The sequence below is a fragment of the Anguilla anguilla genome, chromosome 3, assembly GCF_013347855.1.
Source record: "Anguilla anguilla isolate fAngAng1 chromosome 3, fAngAng1.pri, whole genome shotgun sequence".
Classification (NCBI taxonomy): Eukaryota; Metazoa; Chordata; class Actinopteri; order Anguilliformes; family Anguillidae; genus Anguilla; species Anguilla anguilla.
The window spans coordinates 23,252,281-23,270,981 of NC_049203.1; the positions used below are offsets into that span (position 1 = coordinate 23,252,281).

The 18,701-nt window shown below is 39.1% G+C and overlaps 1 protein-coding gene across 1 annotated transcript; it reads right to left on the reverse strand.

The window, feature by feature from the left end:
• Positions 1–2,245: 2,245 nt before the first annotated feature.
• LOC118222836 (stress-associated endoplasmic reticulum protein 2) lies at positions 2,246–11,215 on the reverse strand. Its single transcript, XM_035408725.1, has 3 exons — positions 10,822–11,215; positions 6,403–6,475; positions 2,246–3,328 (listed from the first exon to the last, which is right to left on the reverse strand). Exons 1-3 carry the CDS (start codon positions 10,903–10,905, stop codon positions 3,288–3,290), a joined length of 198 nt encoding a protein of 65 aa, XP_035264616.1. The 5' UTR covers positions 10,906–11,215; the 3' UTR covers positions 2,246–3,287.
• Positions 11,216–18,701: the final 7,486 nt, after the last annotated feature.

Here is an 18,701-nt window from a genome sequence, read left to right on the forward strand (position 1 = left end):
TTTGAAACCTTGAAACTGCAATAATATAAAAATGTGATTTAACCTTAGAAAAAGGCATGAGAAAGGCTAGAGTATGTACAAGTTGCTGCAAGTATTGTACAATTTATTATGCACAATGTAAAACTACACTATATGGCAGTTTTTCATGGTTTTGGCTAGGCCCCTTATTTCCAGTGAAGGCAAATCTTAATGCAGTGACATTTTAGACAATTCTGTGCTTCTTCAACAGTTTGGGGGAAGGCCCTTTTCTGTTTCAGCATGACGGTGCCCCTGGGCACACAGTGAGGTCCATATAGAAATGGTTTTGTTGGGAGCGGTGTGGAAGAACTTGACTGGTCTGCACAGAGACCTGACTTCAACCACATCCAACACCTTTGGGATCAATTGGAAAACCAACCAAGCCTGGCCTAATCACCCAAACTAATGCTCTTCAGGCTTAATGGAAATGCTAGCAGCAAATGCCAGCAGCAGTGGTCCAACATCTAGTATAAAGCCTTCCTAGAAGTGTGTAGGTTGTTATAGTAGCAAAGGGTGGACCAACTCCATATTAATGGCCATAATTATGGGTGGGATGTTGGATGTCCGGCGTCCACATGCATTTGGCCATGTAGTGTCATCTGCACAGACTTAGGGCCAGAATTGCTGAGACCTTTAGCACGTGCACAACCTTAAAAATGAGGTCTCATGCATGTAAAATCTCTTTGTCATCCATCACCATGGGGAAAGCCAGTGACAAATGGACATTAACCTACACATTCAGATAACTGAACTTTTTCACTATATACATTGTCAGCATCTTTGCATCACAAAAAGGAAGCATACACTGAAAAGCACCCCGTACTGTCAAATATGCTGGCGGATCATTGATGTGTCAGGGCTGTTTTGCTGCCAGTTGTCCAGGGACTATTGTTAAGATCAATGGCATAATGGATCCCACCGAGTATCACATTTTAACCAAAAACATGGTTGCCTCTACCAGAAGACTGAGACTTGTGCTTAGCTGGATTTAAAACGAGAAAAAAAAGTTATTTTGGTTGATTCCGTCAATTTAATTAAGTATGGTCTTTTCCACATTGGAAAGAGAGTATTTCTCCATAGTGGCGTTCTGTTTCTGTTTAGACCATGGGACTGCACACAGGGAAAATACCTCCCATTTTAAATGCAGTCTTTACATAGTTAAGCAATACCATCTATTTTTAAGTTGTACATAATAGAAATTCCTTGGTTAATTTTGACTTGCGTAGAAACGAGACACAAGACCTATTTTGGGAGGCACAGAGACATTTTTACGCATTTGGCATGTCTGTTAAACCTCCCACCATCAGGGTTAATTAATTCAATTCTAAACAAGTCTTCATTAACAAAATCTCTTTCCGTTCTTATGATGAGTGCTGGTCCTATGACTAAATGCTGTACAGTTTCACTTTGTGGTTGAAGGGTAAGGTGACTTTAGCAACTTCTAGGAACATCAGTATGTGGCGAGTACGGGAAAGGCCAAGTTACTGCCTGCAGTAGCGTGGGTCGGGTAGCATCTGCAGTGAGCTGAGTCATTGGCTGTCGGCTGGAGTTGGACGGTTGGGTTCTAGGCTTACAGGACATGGTGTGAAACGCTCAATTAGGCATCCGAAGACTTCATACAGCATGTACAGTATGCATCGTGAAATATGTAAAGCCAGCTTCAAAAGAGCACCAACTGAAATCTCTGGAATCAGACTGGTAGAATGTTTCACTCCGGTAAAAATAAAGCAGGTTTAGGGTAATCATTAAATCTCATTCACATATGGCTTACTATGCACTTGCATTTATAAAAGGCAATATCATGATTTACTAATTAATGAGCGATTGTGTTAGGACTACCAATTCCTGGGGAGAGCGTGCGTGCACGTGTCAGAGAGTGTGTTTGCGTGTCAGAGAGAGTGAGAGTGAGAACTTTAACCACTGAGGGGGGGTCTTCCTTTTCCAAAGACACTTCTGGTCCCAGAGTTCTCATAACTACAGGAGGGGTGTTGATGAAGAGATTCCCTGGGACAAATTTCTTTTGCATATTTGTGGAGTTCTATATCACTTTGTCTACATCGTTGCTTTCCTCAAAGGGTTACATCATCCAGGTGCCTGAGAGTATCCATATAGTTTTTATCAGACAATCAGATTTATATAGATTTGGGAAGATGCTTCATTCAAAAGCCACCAGGGGCTACAGTGATTATAAACGTTCATGCATATAAAACCTTATAGAGCACCAGGGTTGGAGTGAATTACTTTATCATTCAGATTAATGAATTGAAAAATCTCTACAGAACAATAAGGGCATTTGTAATTCATGTATGGTCAATGATATGAAGAATGATTGACTTTAAATGAGGAGTAACATATCTTTCCATATTTCTTCAGAAAAGATGGGAAAATGTTCCCTCCCATACCACAATTAATCATAAAATGTGGACATTCGAGAGTGCAGAATGTATACTCATGGTCAAGGTTGAAAGCTTGATAGTTCATATCAAGTTTTCACAGAAAAAACACCATTACTACTATCTATTCAATCTTTTCTTTTCTCATGTCAATGAAAACAATTTTCTTGTCATGTTCATTTATCTTTTGTCAGGCCTGCAGCTTAATTGCAGGTGCTGTCTGTAGGATAGTGTCCTTTCAATCAATAGCCAGCTTAGGCGTTGGAAACAAGGTGTGTGCGGCAAATTCAGCCGATCAAGGACTCAGTGAAACACTAAAAACCATGGTGCATTCAAGATAAAATGAACACATCACCCTGTCAACAACCATACTAATAGTACTCTGCAAATGGATGTTCAGTACAGCACCACTTGAGTTTATAAAACAGCTTTCAGTATGCTTATCTTGAATACATTCCCCCAACACACATAATTTACCATTTATTTGAAAAAAAAGAAAGTTCACTCGAAACACATAAATATAGAAACACAGTATGGCACACATTCGTTGACTGCTTACTTGGCGGCAGGAAATGGACACTTTTAACCATCAAAACGGTAAGTCGATTAGCAAGGGCAGGAGCCCGCTAGTGTGGGGTTTGACAGCAGAGTCAATAGAAAAGCACTGCGTCCCTTCAGCCCAGGACTTAGTCAATGTGCGAACGTCGACGTTGTCTACGGGAGGGGGGATCCCTTCGCAGGCCGCGACCGAAAACCGCCGCGACGTCCGGCTTTTCCCCTGGATCATACTGAATATTCCCCCCCAAGTCTGGGAAGGGTCAGAGGTCACAGAGAGAGAGAGAGAGACAGAGAGACGCTGTGCTCGGGGTCGAAGGTTCACATGCCCATCCGGATGCTCTGGATGATCTGAAAGATGGCTGCCATAGAGAAAAACGAGTTCAGAGGCCCCACAAAACGTGTCCTCAAAACATGATAGCAGTGTGTTCAGCGCTAGTACCAATAGCACCCACAGCATGTAATACAGGCACAGTGCAAATATGTATTTACATATGGAAATACACTATGTATGAATGGCCTACAGTTCCAGTTGTGCAATAAAGTCATATTCTACTCCATTCTATTCTATTATACCCTCCAGCCTTAAAGAGGTACTGAAAATGAGAATTGGCACTTGTCTTGAGCAGCATGTGTTTTCTTTCTTCATTCAACATTAAAATATAAATAGCAAGCTCCATAATGATTGGGACAAATGCTCCGTACTCCACTAACAATTTTCATGTGTTTAAAGTGTACATCCACAGTTTATATCTAAGGTTATTTTTATATACTTATTTTCATCAAGGAAAAATGACAGTACTTTTTATACATAACACCCCCCGCATATTCTTTGCATACAATGACTGCTCTGTAACCCATAGACCACGGCTCTACAAAGCTTCCATTTTAGGAGCATTTACTCCTGAAATTGATGTGTGCTAAAAGTAATTTCAGAGCACATCTACTAATTGGGGTGTATTAGTGTGCCAGATTTTTCAGATGCTCCTTGGAAAAAATGTTGGCGTAGTGCCCTGCCATAGACATCACCAGTTGTTGAGCATCTTTTCTGACGATGCTCTGTCGGGGCTGTACTGCAGCCATCCGCAGCTCCTGCTTGCTTTGGGGGCTGGTTTGGGGGGTTTTCTTCATTATGGTAAGAATTCTTCAATCATCAACTGTAGAGGTCTTCCTTGGCCTGCCAGGCCCTTTGCGATTACTGAGCTCACCAGTGCTCTCTTTCTTCTAAATGATGTTCCAAGCAGTTGATTTTAATAAGCCTAAGGTTTGGCCAATGTCTGTTTTTTTCTTATTATTATTTCTTAGCCTCATAATGGCTTCCTTGACTTTCACTGACACAACTCTGGTCCTCACGTTGACAAATGCTAATAACAGACTCCAATCATAAACATAGAAGTCTGGTTACTGGAAGGTCTCTTAAACTTGCACTAAGGAAGCAATTTAACACTTTTCAGGCTTATCAGAAACATCTATGAAGCCATTTGTAACAAAAATTATGAAGCCCTGAAATGGGGGGGCTATTTATAAAAAGTGTTGCAATTTCTACTAGGTGAAACCAAAATGTATAAAAATGTCCTTAAATAAAAGCTTTAAAAAAAGTTTAAAATTGTGCTGTACAAGAGCCAAATAAATTAAAAAAAATATCCCTTTGTCCCAAGCATTATCAAACTCACTGTATATATACACACAGTTAAATGCAAGGTATTGGGACAGTGACACTATTTTCCTTGTTTTGGCTCTGTACTAGAGTGTATTGGATTTGAAATAAAACAATGAATATGAGGTCAATGAGCAGCTTTAATCTGTGGTTATATCCATATCGAGTGATCCAGGTATGAAATACAGCCTTTTTAATACATATTCCCTTCATTAGAGAACCACAAGTAATAGGACATGAAAAAACATCCTCATATTTAGTATTGGGTGGTACTTTGGATGGTGAGAAGTTCCTTTCTTTCTGTACACTTTCTTTTCTTTTCATCACTTTGGTACAGGTAAATACTCATCTATCTGTCCAGGACATTACACGTTTTGTAAAGTGCTTTTTAGCAAACTCTAATTTTGTTCTTGAGGCTTACCAGTGGTGGGCAACTTGCGCCGAACCCTCAAAGGTTATGCTGGTGCAGTCTTCTCTTAATGGTAGTCTTTGATACATCTATGCTTATATCCTGGAGAGTGTCCTTGCTGTGTTCAACAGTTGCAAAGTTGTTCTGCACAATTTCTAGGTCATCCACTACAATTCTGTGACCTACCAGGTCATTTGCCATTGCCGAGCTCACCAGTGCATTTTTTCTTTATTCTTGCTTTTGACAAGCCCAATCTTTTTCCTATGTCTGTGATCGATTTATTCTAGTTTTTTCAGCCTTATGATGGCCTGCTTTACGGACATTGACACTTATTTGGTCCTCATTTTGAGAGACAACAGTCTCCAAATGCAAATTTCACATCTAGCTTTTGTGTGCATGAACTAATGATGTAAGGACACACAGTTGGCCAAGAAACAGCTTGAGCAGCCAACTGTCCAATTACTTTTGTTCCCTTAAAATGGGGGGACTATGCAAATGTAGGGGAGTTCACAGAAGTCTGCTTCTTATCAGAGTAAAACAGTCAAAGTAAAACAGTCTGTTTACTGTGGTGACGGGGAGTCAGCAATTATGCTAAAGAGACAGTGCTCAGTTGCAAAACATCCGATTGGTTCAGCATTGTGTGAACTTCAGGTTCTCCATAATACAATGTAATCATGTTTTGTATAGTTGGGAAAAGGATGTCATGGGGAACACGTTGGTATCTTTAGAGGTGGGGTGGGGTGCTGACTAAACATCTTGAAACCTATGGGTATAGCACCCAGCCAGATGCAACTCGTGGTAATATGCTTACAGAGGTAGTGCACACACAATCATTGATCGAATACTGTTTTGCCATGATTGTGTCTTTATTCTTCACTCAGATACTTCCGTGGTTTGGTTTGTGGAGGGGTTGCTTACAGTTGGTGACCGCAACGTGATTTTGCGGTCTTTTTTGTTCTCTTGCTGTTGGTGACCTCAAAACACCGTTTGGTGTATCTGAGGGGTTTCTTACGCAAAAGGGCTATAATTCCTAAATCATAAATTCCTTTAATTCCAACACAGATGAACTGAAATGGATGTTAAATCCATTATTTAATGTGATGTGTTGAAGTACAGAGTCAAATCCATTATTTAATTTGATGTGTTGAAGTACAGAGTCAAAACAACTTTTTTTCACAAAAAATTGTGTCACTGTCATACGCACACACACATTTATTAAACATGTCTATATTGCATGTAACCGATATATAAATAAATAAACACAGACTAAAAAGCACATTCACATGCACATTCATGATAACAAAATGTGAAATAAGGCACCGAGTACTGAGCCTGTTTGAAGATCTGTGAAGGCGAGGGTAAATTTTTACCTGATCCACAAACAACAAACACAAAGAGAGCCAGAAGCCAGGGCCCGACAGGATACTTCTCCTCCTGCGGTCGCTGGAAAGCAAGCACACAAAACAAGCAGTCACTGCAAATTCTACAATAGATCTGAAACACACAACCATCAGTACATGTGAGATCACAGAGTTAAAACCGTAAGAATTCATAATGGCCAGATCCCCTTGGCTCATTTTTTTCAGTTACAGCTTAGCTCAGGTGTTTTGAACCCTCCAATCCTGTGTGTCTGCAGGTTTTTGTTGTTATTCACAACTTAATTGATCAATTAAAGCAATTAAAGTGGCTGTGACGGAAACTAGCATACACTGGGGGGCCCGGGACCCAGTTTGGGAACCACCGAATTAAAGTAATTGATTAACAATCAAGTAGTAAACATGTTGTCCCCCACAAAAGGTGCGGTGTCGCCACCTCCGATTTCATCAGTTGGGGGACAATTACTTGATGCCTAACCTTGGTACGAATACAGTTACATCGCATTGTGGGAAGTGTGATTCATCACTACAGAGTTCCAAACTACCTCTGGAAACAATGTCAGCACAAGAACTGTTAGCAAAGAGTTTCATGGAATGGGTTTCCATGGCCGAGCAGCCGTAGACTTAGATTACCAAGCGCCATGCCAAGCATCGGCTGGAGTGGTGTAAAGCACACCACCATTAGACTCTGGACAGATGATTTTTATGCCCTACACATTTCAGCATGCAGTAGTCCCGTTCTGTGAGCTTGTGTAGCCTACCACTGCGCAACTGAGCAGTGGTTGCTCCTATACGTTTCCGCTTCACAATAACAGCACTTACAGTTGACGGGGGCAGCTCTAGCAAATTTAACTGATTTGTTGGAAAGGTGGCATCCTATGACAGTGAAAGTCACTGAAGTCTTCAGTACGACCCATTCTACTGCCAATGTTTGTCAATGGAGATTGCATGGCTGTATGCTTGATTTTATGCACTTGTTAGCAATTGGTGTAGCTGAAATAGCTGAACCCTCTAATTAGGAGTGGTGTCCACATTCTTTTGGAAATGTAGTGTAGCTACCACTCACGAAAACATCCTCTGCAGTGTCGCTGGATTCTAAATAGAACTGCAGCGGATCGCCACACTGTCTTCTAAGATAAACAGTGTTATTCACTGTGCTGCCATCACTGATAACACTGACAGCCTAATATCTGAAAAGACAAATGGTAGCGTGTCGTTCCCGCTAATTATTGAACCGGCTGTAATGTTTACGTGGAGAAATGTAGGCTATTTATATGATAGTGGCTAGACTGTTTTGATTGACTTGAAAAGTGATGCAGTCGTCAGCAATGGCATACAAATGAGAGAGTGCTGTATTCAGTTCTACGTTACAATGGGTTCATTGCAACGTTGTGGCAGACACATAATACGGTGTGATGAATAGACAGGTGAACGGACAGAGACTGATCCACATGTCCCCCTTCACAAAGTTTCTTGGGTTTGAAAGATGGTGATTTTAGGGTGAAAACAAAAACCAGCAGAACTCAACTCTGTGGCACTGCTAGACCATGATTGGCTATCCCTGACCTAATGGCCACTAATGGCCACTGTGTCAACCCTGGACTTGAACACCCCAAGGGTCCCTTGCTCTTGTACATGACCAGGAAGACTGTTCCATACGTTGCCAATTCTCTTTGTTTGTACTGCTCAGCTCTGTCATGCACTGAGGAATGCCTGCATAAAAACAGATATTCAGTATTACATTCCAAATTAAGAGGGATTAGCCTATTCTTGTTTAGAAGGCTCCCACAAAAACTCCATGCTTCACTCACATTTTGAGCGCTTAAGAGGATGAATTGCGAGAATCACTGTCAGCATAGAAAGCTGACTGGCATTTCGAGGAATGAATACACAAAATTCTATGCAACATGGAATATGTTTTACAATAAATGAATCATTTTGGTTCACTGGATCAATTGATATACAGAGAATATAACTGCTGTATAGTACTGCAATGTATTCATATATTTTAATGCTTGCGTCAGCAACTTCAAATAATGAAGGAATCTATATTCACTGCAAAGCAGACAGCATGTTTAATGCACTATATATACCCACTATATATAAGTCATATACCCACATAAAGGTCCAGGAAACTGGATTCATATTGTGGTTATATTCCCCAAAAGTGACAATTGATTTTATTCTTAATATTTCTTTCAAGTTGTTAACCCAGTTATAACAATTCAATTTTAATAAACACTGTTATATTGTTGTGACCTGCTAAGCAGACAAGGACAGGGTGGGCATGTATCCTGAACTCATTGACATTTATATCCATAAGTCATGTCATATGTAAACCATTCCTCATCACTAGCTAGGTTAGAGCTGGTTAAAGCAGATTGTCCCATGCAGTAACCTTACACTACCAGACAAAATGAAAGAAAGCAACATAAACTAGGCTTTACCATCGTATAGTTAAACCTGAAGATCATTCAATGTGTAGGCTAATAAGTAAGAATAATTGTGTAGGCTTTTTTGCAGGAATAATTTTAAAATATTTTTTGGCCGTTTGTGAATGCAAAAAGTATTAAAACAACACACCAGGAAAGAATTCACAGGTTTCAGTTTCCTGGACCTTTAAAACATCAGCAATGAGAGAATGAGAGAAGCCAAAGCAAATATTAGAAAATACTAAAAATGCACAATAGTTGACTTAATGGGCATAAAGCTGGGATCTCCAGCTTCAACCTTGGATGGCTACAGTGTCTGCGGTTTGCTGTGGTTTTCTTTCGGCGGCCAGATCGGGTCATGAAAACCAGGTGTGTGTACTCTTCAGCCAATCGATGACTCAGACTAAGCACTTAAGTGCTGAAACACCAAAAACAAACAGACGACATGGCCCTTCAAGATTGCACTGTAAAAAAGATCCTGTGAAAATTACAGTAACTTACTGGCAACCGGTCAGTTACTGCTTTAATACTTTAGTCAATCAAAGTCCAAATAGCCTGTGATGAAGGATGCCACATGGGGATTTAGGAGTGCTACTTTCTTCTGGACTTTCTGTCTGGTCCAACGGCTACTGTGGACCTTTGAGGACCACATCTTTTGTCCTATCGCTTTTCAAAAACTTTGTTTTTTGTCATTTGGTACTATGAATGGTTTCACAGTACAACAAATAGTATTACATCCCATGCCATGTATACAAATTGGTTTCCCATAATGCATTGCCATTCACAGTAGTAATCAGTAAAATTATTTCACGGTATCATACTGGCAAATATACTGTAAAATACGGTGTCATTTACAAAAATTGCTTACAGTGTGGTGTTTGAGTTCCCTGATATAAAGGTACAGGACTCACAGTTCCATTTCCATCCATTTACACAGGTGCTTTGCCATAATGCTGGCAGACTTTACCTGTCCTGTTATGCTTATGTACTGTCTCTGATTCGAATTGATCTGCTAAGATTAAGACGTATAGGCCTGCTATTCTGGTTTGATTGGCTGCAATGATTTAAAACTAGGAACAGAATATGAAAACTAATGCATGCTGTATGCATAGTTGCACGTATAACGCGAATAACTCGAGTCAATTAGTGGCATTCCCTTCATTAGTTGCAACCGAAGGATTAAATATGGGCTGTATGTCAGTCAGTACATTTTACATATTAGCAAAGTGTCCATTAATGGGTATATCAGTCATAAGGAATAAGCTACAACCAATTGATTAACTGTAGCCTATTTGTAGGCTACTCTTAGTGTAAAACTGTAGCCTGTGCTGGGCGATGTATCATTACTAAGTATTGGTTCTATGGAGAGGAAAAAACCGCTTCTTAAATTCAGCATTTATCTTTGACAAGTGATGTAGATACATTGATACCTTTGTACCTAAACACATTCGTCGGAAATGCTTTTCTGGAAACTATGCTTTTCGGGTGTAGGATATAGGCACATTATCTGTTAGCCTTTGTGCACGAAGTAGAAACTGCATGCTGTCTGATTTAACATGGTAGATTATCGGTAAAATCACTTCCATGTGTACAGAAACCCATGAGGTGTAGCCTGCTGCCGACATCTCAGTGTCGACTTGGGTAGCGTTTTGATGAGGTTCTATTAGCAAGACCAAACGTTACGACCACATTTTGACAGCCATTCTGCAAATATCCAGTTCCAGTTTTGGTACAGAACAATAGAAAATGTGCTTATTTTATGAGATGGTGCAAAGTTGAATGGAAAGCACAAGAAACGACAGCGCAATTGTCCTTATTAAAAGAGCAGGTTCTGTCTACGACTGCTGCGTAAAAGACGTCTTCGATTTTTTTTTTACACGCATTTCAGAATGATAATTAAAAGTAAACAACGTGACATGTCTATAATTCTTTCACGTTTGAGGAGAATTTGTGCTGTGAAGGAGGACTCCATCTGTCTTACCAGAGTCTTTGCCACGTTTCCCCTCTGTGTGATATTCTTGCTGTGCTTTTCGTTTGCCATTCGGATCCTCTGTTTTGCTACCATCTTCCGAGGAAAAACAGTATTTATTGCAATGTCTCTTGTTTTTATAATTAGCCGGTACTGATGCCAAAGTCGCTGTTCCTCAGCACCTGCAGGTCAATAGCGTAACATATAATGGACGGAAGTACGCCTCAATAGATTGGTCGCGACTGGGATGTTCGCATCCTTTCCCGTTTCACTTGCATGTTCACGTCTCCCAGTTATGGTGTTTCGCAATTATTCAACGTTTAAAAAAATATCTGAGTTCTGTTCTACCTAACAGAACCAATTAATGTTTGTTTGTTATGTGTGTTATGTGTGGTTTATCACTTTTGTCATAAACCACACACAACGTTTTGAGCCCAAATAGCAGAAGTACTAGTTAAACGTGCTGCTGCACATGATGATGATGATGGCGGTGGTGATAGTTATAATAATAATAATAATAATAATTGTTATTATTATTATTAGTAGTAGTAGTGGTAGTAGTAGTAGTAGTAGTAATAGTAGCATGGGCACGTTTATAGAAATGACCCCTTCTTGGGAGTTTAATTTCTTGTATTCATAGTTTATGTAAAAAGATGATAGGGTCTCAAAATATATTATGAATCATATAAGATTTCATTTGTTTTAAGCTTTTGTTGTGGATAAGGGGAAGCATATTCCTGCTTGGAATTAGTAGGTAATGTTTATCAGTGAGACGGGGCAACGGACATAGACGTAACTGGAGCAGGGAGTCATAATATGTGAATTCTTAGCCACCATTCACAGGCATGGTTTCAATGAGTTTGAGCAAGCACAACTCATACCTCCCTGTTAGCTGGATCTTGTGTTGGCTGCTGATATAAACTGAGAAGAAGCATTGCATAGAACTGGCAATACCTCTCTTGCAACCTGTCGTAAACTACCAGTCACCTGACACTACAAGTATGAATACCCTGCCACCGCTGGAAACCACAAAAATGTGTTGCTGTAAACAGGCAATCCAAGCCTACCTACGCATTCAGCAAATGTAAGGGGAGAAGTAATATTTAAGCAAATGCATTTTGACTGAAGCGCACGCCTTTAATCTGGAAGATTTTGACACATCTAAAAGTAGACCTCGGCAGTGCAGGGGGAAATTAGCTTAAGGTAAAATCTTCAAGGATTGGAGAACATAGCACAGAGAGCTGTCAATTTGTGGTACAGTTTATGTAGGTCATGTGATAGAGGCAGATACCCTTGGGGTTTCAAATCCAGGCCTGATGCAGTCTTACATACTCTTCAGCTTGTTGGTAAATGGGGAGCCTAGATAGGATAAATGGCCATGATTGTACATTTTTATGTAACTATCTGCTTTGTTATAGTTTGATACAGTGCCAATATTCACAGTATTAAATAGATTATCCAGGTATTTAACATGCTGGTCATGTTGAATATGTGTGGGTAGGATTCACAATGCTTGCATGCTGCCCTAACTCATTTTGACTGGTCATGTTTGAAATGTAGGGTTTAAACATTTAGGAAATTTAGGTTTAGACATGTTCAATTTTCTTTAAAGATAATATTATTTTGGGGGTTTATTTGTTACATGATTACTGATAATGAATGCTCATGTTGAGGTTATGCCTCTTTATACCTTACAAAACTGCATAGTATAAAGCCAGAGATTTTTTTGTTTGAGAAGAAAACTGCTTTAACCATCAGCAGTGATCTTGCCACACTTGTAAAAATTGTTGCCTAGCAACTGCGGGGAGAAGGGGGGTGTTTGAGCAGTCAAGCTGGAACTGCTCCAGAGAATAGTTTGGCCACGCAATGGCAGATGGAAATGGCACATTCAGGGAACATGACAAGCTGGCAGTTTTAGTTACATTTCTTTACGAGTAGGCTGTTTTCTTTACATATCTCCATATTTCTTGCAGAAATTTTGAATCTTTTTAATTCAAGAAATCATTGATTTTAATCAGTTGATTAATTATTCAGAATGAAATGACACACCAATTATAGCCCACTTTCTGTATTTTGATACTGAGAATTCTCAGATGATTAGCTTAGAAACGCAATACATATATTTTTTTCATTAGCGTGGGCCTCAGTGTGTGAGCACTTAAATGAATACATGTACAAAAAGTAGTATTGTACCTGCAAGAGGAAGAATTTCAACTGTGATTCTCACATCTTTTTATGCCCCATACAGTCATAAATTTTTATTAACAGCAACACATTTACACTATGAGCTCCTCTTGCAACTGCCTTTTTTTAATATGCATAATTTTTATGCATTTATTCATTTTAATACATGACCTATCAGGGGATGCTATTTGCTTAATTAATAGTTGACCCACACCTATGTAGTAGCCTCTACTTTACATTTTGTTGTCCATAATTTGTGCAGTTGTTTTTTGAGTATATTGTTCCTTCATTAATAAATACAACTGCATTAGGAAATTGGTACAGGAATAGTTTATATTAAACATATATTGAAACATATACTTTGTAAAACATGGGCAAATATATGGTTTTCTGACCAAAAAGGTGGAAGCACAAAAATATAGTCAGGCATTGGGCCACCAGAACAGCTTGCCTCAACTGTGGCATTGAATCATGGAATGCAGCAGGGATGTGGCATCATTCTTCTTTGAGAAAGACACATGCCATGCCAACGGAGGTGGGAAATGCTGTATCAGACGTCATTCTAGTGTAAGAAACCTTTCAGATACACCATACGGTGTGTCGAGGTCGCCAACACCAGGAAACAAAAACGTATCAGGTCTAGGTCACCAAATGTAAGAAACCCCTCTGCAAACGAAACAACGGAAGTATCTGAGTGGTGAAGGCACACATGTAGTCTTACCGGGTGCTACTGGAACAGGATTCATTTAATATTATCTCAGTTATCTGAGAAACTAATGTTTTAATCTTTCCTCTGTGCTAACAGTTATGCATAAACAGAGGAGACCGCTGTCCGCCAGTAGCGTGACTTTGTACAAATCGCTATCTAGCTTGGCAGGTGCGGACATATCTTTGGCTTGTGTAGCCTGAATAATACAATTTTGTATCCTGCAACAGCACTAGTGTGTAGTTGAGTGACAATGGGCAATGGGGTGCAGACATCCTAAGTTCTGTGTGTATTCTAGAACCTTAAAACTGCTAGGTGTGCAATGGTAAGAGTCAAAAAGGAATGCCAGGGTAAGATTTATGCAGTTTGTTGTTCATTGTGTTTAGTAATAATGACAATACAATGGTGCAAAATGTGAGTGGTGAAATGGCTATGCACATGAGATGAGTAGGAGACGTGTGTCTCCCCAAACCATTGCACTTCTCTCCTTTTATACGTAAAGATTATAGCAAAATGCCAAGCCGTCAAATAAAGGCACAATCATGATCCTGCTTGCCCTACCTCTGTAAGCATATCACACCCAGTTAACCTTTGTATCTGGCTGGGTGCTCACCCATAGGTATCAAGATGTTTAGTCAGCACCCCACCACTAAAGACATCAACTTGTTCCCCATGACATCAGTTTTCCAACAACACAAAACATGATAACATTTTATTGTGGAGAAGCTAAAGTTCACATAATGCTGATCCAATCAGACATTTTGCAACAGAGCACTGTCTCTTCATCACACTTGCTGACTCCCTGTCAGCACAGTAAACAAGTCTGTTTTCCTTTGAGGGTCTAATGAGCAAACTTCTGTGAACAGCTCTACTGTAGGATCTCTCATAAATGCTCAGCTTGGTCATGATTGGATGACTGAGAAGGCCATGGCAAATTGATAACATCACTGTCATACTCATCAAACCACTGGGGTGACCACACCCACTCTGTGGACAGGGGCATTGTCATTGTGGAAAACACCCCTCCTAGCTGGAAAGAAATACTGCAACATGGGATGAAGGCGATCACTCAGCATTATTAATGGTAATCACATCAAGTTGTGAGTAGCATTGACCTTCGCCTTCTGAGGGGACAAATGCATGCAAACCGTGCTAGGAATGTACACCAAGCAATTACCGAACCTCCAGAACACTTCACTGTTGGAATGAAGTACTCAGAGCTTTTGGCTTCATTAGGTGTGCTCCACAAGTGCACTCGTATGTTTTTCAAAAACATGATTAAGGATGATTCATCTTACCGTGCCACATTTTACCAGTATTCTTTGTTCCACTGTACACACAAACATGCAACAGTAAAAGGTTTGTTCACCACAACCTAACTATGGTATCATACTGTGTAGAGTTCCCAAAGGACCATTCTCGATGAATTGCATGTTCATGCCCGATATTGCAATTTACAGTCAGTTGATTTTGAGTTGCTTGCCTGTTTTGCCTTGCTTCTCAAAATGATGCATGGATATCAAGGTCCAGGAATACATGCTTCCATCCAGTTGTGTTTTGTTTAATAATGTTTTTATTCAGAGTTGATATGATAGCATTACTTTAGACACTGCTCCCAATGAATTATCAGCAATTTCCTTGCTGTAGCTCCTGCTAAAGATTTTCCAACAATCATCTCTGTTTTGAAGTCACAGAGGGTATTGAAGAGGGTATTCCACAAATACAAACTGAAAGATCTGAAGGGTCATGAGAGTCTCTGTATAGGGAAAGATTAAAGATTCCACCCAATATATTGACAAATCTCATAAAGCACTATAGCAGATGACTCCGGTGTAGATACTGTCCTAATACTATCTATACCATATATGACTGATTCACTGGAGTATCAAATCAATTCACCATGTAACCATGGACAAATAGTTTGTGAGGGGAGTTCACAAGTACAATGCTTTTAGTCGTGAAACACGATGGTTTAGTCATCAGATCAGCCTTAAGATATGTTTAGATTGAGGTTTACGCCAAGATTCATATTCTCTGCTGCATTAGTTTGCCTCATCTTAGTCATTAGTCATCTTTGTTCTACATCTGAGTCTGTACCTTGTCCCAGTTGTCTGAGCATGATTATGTTTGTGTAATTGAAAACTGAAAGCACAAATTAGGTAAAAGGCTAGTTCTGCTCACTCTTTTTTGTTTAAGTCGATCATGCATTGATTCAATAACATGGATTGAAATCTTGGCCGTCATTTTACAAGTGATTAATTTGAATTTGGCTCGCAAACAATGGTGCGGAAAAAACAATGATTACAAAAGAAATCATCGAGCCACAGATGAGACAAGGTTGATTCACCAACAAATGCACCTCTTCAGTATTTCTTGGAACAATTTACTATCTTAATTCATAAAATTGGATCGTTTTGAATGAATGATTTTTTTTAAAAGCAGATGGCTATTGGCTATTGGTTATTGAAGTTGTCTAAACTAATTAGCAGAAAACAAATCATACAATTCTAATATTGCATAACTCAGCTTGTGATGACAGATAATTTCTGTCTTCTTTAAGCTGAAGAGAGATAACCTGATATGGAAGATCCACATGAACAATAGGTTTCAGGTCTTTAAAATCCATGCTTATTGCGACTAGTAATTTCCAATCATTATAGTGCCATGCCCTGTACTGAGCTCCATTTGCATGAAAATGAGACAGTTTGGCATAGAAATATGTCGATGACATAATTATATATGCTGTACTGAGATTGTGCAATGCATTGCTATTTCTGTAGTAATGCAGTTGCATGTGCTCTCCACCCACTGAGGTTTCTTTGTGAACCATACATAATTTTTCCTGTTCATTTAGACAGATTGACAGATGCAAAAGCATCACAATCTTTTTGTGGATCCCCAAGTTATGTCATCCTTGCGAATGGAGGGGTCACAAAGTATTGAAAACAGGGGTGCCTTTTAACACCAAACATTTTGGTTGGGAAAAGTGATTACTTTAAAAAAAAAAAAAAAACCTTCTCTGACAATTTTATCAGAATATAGTTTTCCTTTATTTTCAGCATAAATATACATAGCTCATTACCTGTGTTTATTGTATACTTTTTTGCTCATCTTTTTCAAGCTGTTAATAATTTTGTAGGTGTCTGTATATTATTAAATGCCCAGCTGTGCTGAATGTATTTATCACTTCATTAGAAAAGACATGTTTACAATCCATTGCAATATATTCAATTTTCTCTAAGGAATGAACGTCTGGTTCTCTCATTTACTTCATCAGTATTATAACATGCTCAGCACCTTAGTCATGTGCTTTGTGTATGCTCTATTTCATGAAGCTTGTTTAAAAATGAACACTCTCTCCAAGGACATGTCAGATGCATTTTAATTTTGGCCCTTACTGTGAAAGTTGCTGACTTGTGAAGATTTGCACTTTTGCAGATCTGCTCCATCTGTTACAGATCTTGCTTCTGACCAGTAAATATAGCTCCTTGGCAAAAATAGACAGGATGTATATATCCTTATTATCAAAACAGGCTATGATACACATCACAGCAACTTAAATCAGCTAAATTGGCTGTACCCAAATGTTTAGCCTATCTTCAGCAATAGCTAGTTAGGAGTTCCATTCATATGCACTGTCGTTCAGAACCAGCTATTTCACTGATGTATGAAGTGCTTATCTTTAGCTAAGCAGTGTAATGTAATACCAAATTTGTTTGGATATCCCAGCATGCCCCATGCATTGCTGCACCATTAAACCTCATGAAAGCTAGTTGTGCTACAGGCGCAGAGAGAGTAATCTGCTGCATTTCAGTCTCTGTTATGTTTTTTTTCTGTTTTTTTTATTTTTATTATTAATTTCTGATTATACAGCAGCATACCCACACACTGTGGTGCAAGACAAATTTACACACACTTGCACATGCACATGCACATGCACATGCACACACACACACACACACACACACACACACTGTAATTGAGTAGCATAGCATATGTTCATCAAATGTGAAATGACTCCAATCTGATATTTACATGATTGTTCCACTGTGGCCCGTCACATGACATAAATAATAGAGACTGTCTACAGAAGCAGGAATGAATAAATTTTATTACAGTTCTTTTTATATTGCATATGCATGTTTTTATTTATTTATTCATTTCTTACATTTAGTACATTATTTATAGAGACATTTGAAAACCTTGAACCATGGTAAAAAAAAATGTCAGTGTCAAGACTACATTCATTTAATACATGAATTGTTAACTGTTAACTGTCAAAAAGTAATTCTATTAATGCAAAACATATTTTTAGTAGTTGCACATGGAACAGAAATGGAAATGTATTCATTAAAGCAGTAAAATGTATTTATTATGCCAAACACTGTTCCTGGAGATGCACCATCCTGTAGGTTTTCACACTGACCCTAACAAAACACACCCCATTCAACAATTAGAGATCTTGTTAAGCTGCTAATTTAGTAGAATCACTTGAGCCAAATTAAGGTTGAAATGAAAACCTACAGGACGGTACTATACTAAACACATGCATCGTCTGAACAATTCTTTCATTTCAGCATCGACACATTAGTTGCATGCAAATTGCATCGCTATGTGTACAGATATATTTCCACATAGACGTAGCACAAATTTGAACTGGCAACACTCAAATCCATATCTGTTTTCTTTCTTCTTTTTTTTGCTGTTCACACTGTTCTATAAACACCTGATCTAAGAATCATGTGAGGGCAACAATCTCTTTTAGCTGCAGTATGAACATAAACTTCCAGGTACCTGGGGTAAGAATTCAGCTAGGTAGGGAGGCCTTCAACTTCCTTGGTCCTGGAACAACTTTCTGGAAACAGTCTGCATGGAGGACTTCATTTCACTGAAAGAATTTACATCTAGAACTCAAGTAATATTTAATTTGTAATTCAAAATAGTAAATACAGAGCTTGAAAAGACAGCCACTCTGAACCAACCACTTACTAGAAAAGAGATG

Coding starts and splice junctions, on each gene's coding strand:
- LOC118222836 (XM_035408725.1), bottom strand. CDS start 10,905: ATGGTAGCAAAACAGAGGATCCGAATGGCAAACGAAAAGCACAGCAAG. Junction 6,476..10,821: donor GAAACGTGGCAAAGACTCTG/GTAAGACAGATG, acceptor CTTGCTTTCCAG/CGACCGCAGGAGGAGAAGTA. Junction 3,329..6,402: donor GTTTGTTGTTTGTGGATCAG/GTAAAAATTTAC, acceptor TCTCTATGGCAG/CCATCTTTCAGATCATCCAG.